General features: G+C 35.1%; 1 protein-coding gene across 1 annotated transcript; it reads left to right on the plus strand.

Moving 5' to 3' along the window:
• The first annotated feature begins 2,922 nt into the window (after window positions 1–2,922).
• Window positions 2,923–5,863, plus strand: LOC132551121 (uncharacterized). The gene is made up of 6 exons (XM_060215230.1): window positions 2,923–2,976; window positions 3,671–3,831; window positions 4,461–4,550; window positions 5,108–5,217; window positions 5,484–5,490; window positions 5,554–5,863. Exons 1-6 carry the CDS (start codon window positions 2,923–2,925, stop codon window positions 5,861–5,863), a joined length of 732 nt encoding a protein of 243 aa, XP_060071213.1.
• Window positions 5,864–6,206: the final 343 nt, after the last annotated feature.

The raw sequence follows: 6,206 nt of genomic DNA on the forward strand, positions 1-6,206 counted from the left end.
CTAGTCCAGACTCTCTGTACCTCATCGTTTATACACAGTGCTAGTCCAGACTCTCTGTACCTCATCGTTTATATACAGTGCTAGTCCAGACTCTCTGTACCTCATCGTTTATATACAGTGCTAGTCCAGACTCTCTGTACCTCATCGTTTATACATAGTGCAAGTCGAGAATCTGTGTACCTCATCGTTTATATACAGTGCTAGTCCAGACTCTCTGTACCTCATCGTTTATATACAGTGCTAGTCCAGACTCTCTGTACCTCATCGTTTATACATAGTGCAAGTCGAGAATCTGTGTACCTCATCGTTTATATACAGTGCTAGTCCAGACTCTCTGTACCTCATCGTTTATATACAGTGCTAGTCCAGACTCTCTGTACCTCATCGTTTATACATAGTGCAAGTCGAGAATCTGTGTACCTCATCGTTTATATACAGTGCTAGTCCAGACTCTCTGTACCTCATCGTTTATATACAGTGCTAGTCCATACTCTCTGTACCTCATCGTTTATATACAGTGCTAGTCCAGACTCTCTGTACCTCATCGTTTATATACAGTGCTAGTCCAGACTCTCTGTACCTCATCGTTTATATACAGTGCTAGTCCAGACTCTCTGTACCTCATCGTTTATATACAGTGCTAGTTCAGACTCTCTGTACCTCATCGTTTATATACAGTTCTAGTCCGCAGTAGCTGTACCCAATCGATTATATGAAGTGCTAGTCCGAAATCTATGTACTCCATCGTTTATACATAGTGCCAGTCTAACCTCATTGTATCACACAGGTTCTACTCAGTACATATCTTAACTCACTGAAACTAATCAACTATCACAGTTTGCGACTAATGTAACGAAACGTTTTTTTCAAATAGTGTTCATCTTAACTCACCTTGTCTAAGCTAACCGCTCTTCATCTCTTACACACATTGTCAGTATAAACTGTACTTCTCTGATTCTTCAGAGTATGTCTCTATACAATCTGTGCCTCATCATTTTATGTAAACTGTTTTTTATACTCACAGTACCTCACATTTTCTACTACACAATGCTAGTTTTAAATTAACTTCTACACACAATTACAAACAATTCTGGTCTAAACTAACTGTATCTCATCGTTTATATGTTGTGCTAATCTCGTCACACAATTACAGCCAGGTCTCGTATAAACTCACTGTACATCGATGACACACAAGGCATACACTACCCCCTTATCTTCGATAAAACTAACAATATCAATATACAATGGTGGAATAAACTCATTGTGACAAATCCCAAACACAAATGACAGTTTCGGGCACTGAATACAATAGAGCTTTAAACTGGTGGGTCCGACAGTGAGTACAGCAAAGTTCAAACTATATATCACTACTAAATCTAAACTCGTCGGGTCATATTACAAATACACTCTTTGAAGCAACTCAGCACACATTGGTTGTCTAAACACAGTTTTAACAATCATCAATACACATCGACTGTCTAAACAAACTTTGAACCAGCCTCAACACACATCGATAGTCTAAACACAGTTTTAACAATCATCAATACACATCGACAGTCTAAACAAACTTTGAACCAACCTCAACAGACATCGACAGTCTTAAGACACTTTGAACTATCATCAATACACATTGGCAGTTTAAATACACTTTTAATAAACATAGATACACAACTGTCTAAATACACTTTGAACCAATATCAATTCACTTCGAATGTCTTACCACATATTGCACCAACATCGACATTAAGTGTTGCATTAAGCTGACCTCATGATCAGGCATGGTCCCGATATCAAGTAGCCTTGGCTGTCCTTAGCGATTTTTTACTCTCCCACCATGAAAAGGTGCTGACATTAAGTGTTTAATTTTCTTGTCCTTCGAGATTTTTATTCTCATCATGAAATGGCCTCGACATTATGTGCTGCTCTTGTCTGTCCCTAGCACTTTCATGCATTTGTCATGAAATGACATTCAGAATTGTATTTGGTTGTCCTTGGCAACGTTTACGCTCCTCTTATGAAATGGCCTCGACAATATCTTATTTTTGTAGGGATGGATAGGAATATCAACGATTTTATGAAGTTGTATTATTTTCATCAGTAATTTTGTTGTTGTTGGTATTGGTTAATCAAATTCAGATACAATCTGAAAAAAAATTAGAAGGGACATAATTGTCAGCGCTGCTAAAGTGCGTCAACAAAAATGAGAATGTGTTTTTTATTTGAAAAATAATATTTGTGTAAAATTTTAAACATTATATATTTTGAAACGTATCTTCATCATTGAGACATCATGTTGTAAAACGCGTGTGCCTTAGGCTTGAACAAACCATACTGTTTACATTTACGGTTTTCAACCACCGTTTTATTACAGTGTTTAAAGACTGTTCTGTTTATAATACGGAATCAGCATATAATGTTATAATTATGCTTTAAAAGGTGTTATTCGCTCTTGTATTACATTACCGATATCACGCAAGAAAACCGATTGGTTAATCATAATGACCATTAACACCTTTCAAACAAAAATGGTCCAGTTTAATGGATTATAGATTAATTGCATATAATGACTTTGATTTTTTATACAGGTATATATTCTTTTGATCTATATTTTCAATTGTTTACACGTTCATGTCCGTTATCAGAAAATACTGATACGATGTAAACAATAATAATAATAACAAAAAGATAGTTGAATGCTTAATGTATTTGACAATATGTTTGTACATGATCCTTTGTTCAATTTTCTGGTATTTCACCGATAGTCAAAAACTGCTGAAATTGGTATAAGGACAAGTGTACTGGAAATAACAATAAGCAAATATAGTTTTTAAACGTCTTAAAATACATTTGGCCCCTCAGGTACAGGGATATAAACGACCACATAGATGGTTCTCGTTTACTATATTAAGTCTGGTTCGTAGTATGCCGGGATATGAAAGAGACAGCGATCAAAGAAAATATAGAGAAGACGAAACGGTAATAGGATAAGTCTAATACCATCGCGAGACTCACTTTAGTTATCAATAACCATGCAAACCACCAGGGGCGAGTACAACGATACAGTTATTTTTTTACAGATATCTTACATGTTAAGGCAAGGTCATTTTGTTTCTGGTGATGAGATATAAGGGTTCCTTGCCGGCGGTATGGTATGCTATATAGAAGCTATATGTAAATAGTTAAATAGCCACGCTGTAAGTTGTCCTAAGGAGAAACACATCAGTAACCAAGTACACGTGTCATTTCTTCATTGGAGAATAAGCTAAATAAAAGTTACTTTAGTTTGCGAAAAAAAAAGTTTGCGATAAGTCTTGATTTCATCTTTTTTTTCCAGTAATGGGTTCGCTTCACGTATGTATTGTTTAATCTATTTTCTTTTATTTTTGTTACGAATTTTTAACATGATTGCCATATTTAAATTTCAACCAATAATGAACTCGTTTTATTTGCATCGTATGATATGAGGCACCATAATGATTCTAACTCTGATTTCAATAAATTATTTTTTAAAATGCCCGCTATTAATTCTAAGTCATCTTAAATCTACTTATAAATGTGTATACATTGGAGATGTATCCAGATATCTATATCTGTAAATCAGTTTTCATTAGTCATTACAGATCTGCACTCCAGTCTGTCTTAGCAATTTTCGTTTTTTATTATTTAACAGATTCTGCAATTTGCATGTGCCTTTGCGGTGCTGCTTGGGACACAGGCATGCTTAAGCCCACAGGACGAAAACTGTGGCTGTATTGTGTCAGATATGACTTCAATAGACCCTGATGACTACATATTTGAGAATCTACACACCGTAGATTATCAAAATTTCTTGTATGTATTCTTTATTTATTTGTGTAGAACGGCACTTAAAAAATTCAAAATTCAACCTATGGTGTTTACACGTCGCAATTTCTTAGATATTATATATCTTGTTTCCAATATAATGATTTTTGTGGAAGCTGTCGGCAATTGACAGCACAGGGTTTTGAGAGATGCAGGTTGATGAAGATTTTTTCAAGAAATATTCTATTTCCTTTTGCGTTCTGAAGCTGGACGTCTTTCAAGCCCGTTAGTTGGTCTGGTGGTTTCATTGTTGTTTATCTTGTTTTCGCTTTGGACCATGGTACTATTTACTTGCATCAACAAAGACTTTCGTAGCCGGTGTCGTCTATGAACCAGAAGACGCCTACCGTTCCGAAACCTCTGGTCTTAAACTTCTTGTACTTTTTCAGAGGTCTTTGTGTAAAGTTTGAATGATGAATTCTGCTACTTTATCAGTATGTCCTTCATTATTTTCAACTGGAATCACACTGTTCATAAAATGTCGCTTTTTTTTTTACTACAATGAACAATTTTATGTTTGTTTGTTATTTTGCATTTGCGAATGATATGAATTTTTGAACCTTATCAGCTGGCCAGAATAAAGCACTGAAATGATAAAATGTGTTATGATTTTACAGACAAAGAATGAAGGAAGCACTACATGAATATTGGGTGGCAAACACATTCATATACACCTTCCCAGAGAACATCGAACCGCTAGCAGAAACGTAAGTTGTTATATTAGAAAATGAGTTAGAATTTTTAAAATGACTTTCAAACTTTATTTGAAGCGTTTTTTTCTTTTTTGCTTTGAACTTTCAACGCCAGTTTGTTTTAATATGGGAGGATACCCTTGTAGCCGTCTTGAACCCATATAGCTCAGCAGATAACGTTTTACTCAATCGCGGAGGATCCAAGTATCACCATATCATATCACTAACGTGACACAACCTCCAACATTTTTCCCTTTTCGCGTCTCATATTTTGTATTGATATTACAAAATCAACTTTATTTTTTAATTTTGTTTCATAGGAACTTGACTTGACATATCGGCCCCAATTTGATCATTGATTTTAGACCTGTCTCTGAATTCCAACTACCTATTCATCTAGATATGATTGATAATTACTGAAGTGTTGATACACGAAAAAATATTTATCATTGCTATTTAGTATGTTTAATAAAATGACATTAAATAAAACATTCAATGTTATAATTTTCAAGCATGTAATGGTTATTGTTTTTAGTAGTACGGCGTCAATACCATTGTTTTCTTTATTCCAGTGGCAATCCAGTATGTCCCACCGAACAAAAACATATTTTTGGATACTTCAAAAACGACGGGCTGACATTGTGCTTGGTTGTCAAACCGCACATACAAAATATAAAAAAAAGCTGAATGTTGTAGTTATGTGTCCTCTTACGTCCGATTGTTGTTAAAATCACACCATATCGCCATCTAGAGAGCGGCAAATCCATTGTTTCCATCTTCAGTGCTGGCATTGGCAGGGCGTTATATATATATATTACCATACTGTATCAGGCACGATTCGATTTCATTTGTATTATGAACACAGAAATGCTAGTTTGTTGTTGAGCATTGTAATGTTGATCCAAATCAGATAAAGTATAAAGTTGATGTGCTCTTGGTATGTTTTAGTTCTGTTGTAAAATAACAACATATGTTTTGTATATCATTCAGTGTTCTTGTTTTTTTGTTGTATTTGTAGTGAGGAGCCTGTCTGTGGCATGCACACTCGATGTGTTCCCAGTGGCTTAGTTAACAGGAAGTACCTTGTCTATTGTGACGCACTCTATACTGACGAAGACGGTTGTCTTATTGGAACAAAGGAACTTAGTGACACAAAACCGGACAGCCTCGATGAAGATGGTTTCATAGACACTTCTCAACCAGATCTACAACCCGGAAATAGGAAAAAACGTAGCTGGAACAAATGTCCAGAAAATAAATCGTATTTTGCATATCGACACGATTTCCTTCCGACAACTTGTTCTGCAAGAAAATGTAATTGTGGCTAACAGATATGCTATCTAACGAGGAAGTATATTCATTGTGAAAATAAATTATCATCAGCAGTTTATGCAAATAAAGATACACTCTATGACTTTGTTTCATCGACGTATATAAACGATATCGGCCAACCTGTCGATGGCCTTCTTTGTCACCAGCATATTTAGATTTATTAATAATTTTTACCTTTCTTGTTGAATATCATATATATTTCTCGAGCTTGTAACACTTTTGAGGGTGGGGAAAAGTAAAAATATTACTATATTCTTCCATCAGAGTAAAGAAAAAAAATTATGTTGTAATATTTTGGAATAGATAGGTGAAAATAGAGTCTTAATCGCACGAAAGAAG

This window comes from Ylistrum balloti, unplaced genomic scaffold (assembly GCF_031769215.1).
Source record: "Ylistrum balloti isolate Yb309-2 unplaced genomic scaffold, AGI_CSIRO_Ybal_v1 Utg370178, whole genome shotgun sequence".
Lineage (NCBI taxonomy): Eukaryota > Metazoa > Mollusca > Bivalvia > Pectinida > Pectinidae > Ylistrum > Ylistrum balloti.

Excerpts from the sequence above, each read along its gene's own strand:
- LOC132551121 (XM_060215230.1), top strand. The coding sequence starts at position 2,923 with ATGCCGGGATATGAAAGAGACAGCGATCAAAGAAAATATAGAGAAGAC. Across the intron at positions 3,832-4,460 it reads GTAGATTATCAAAATTTCTT|ACAAAGAATGAAGGAAGCAC; the intron begins GTATGTATTCTT and ends ATGATTTTACAG. Across the intron at positions 4,551-5,107 it reads ATCGAACCGCTAGCAGAAAC|TGGCAATCCAGTATGTCCCA; the intron begins GTAAGTTGTTAT and ends TCTTTATTCCAG.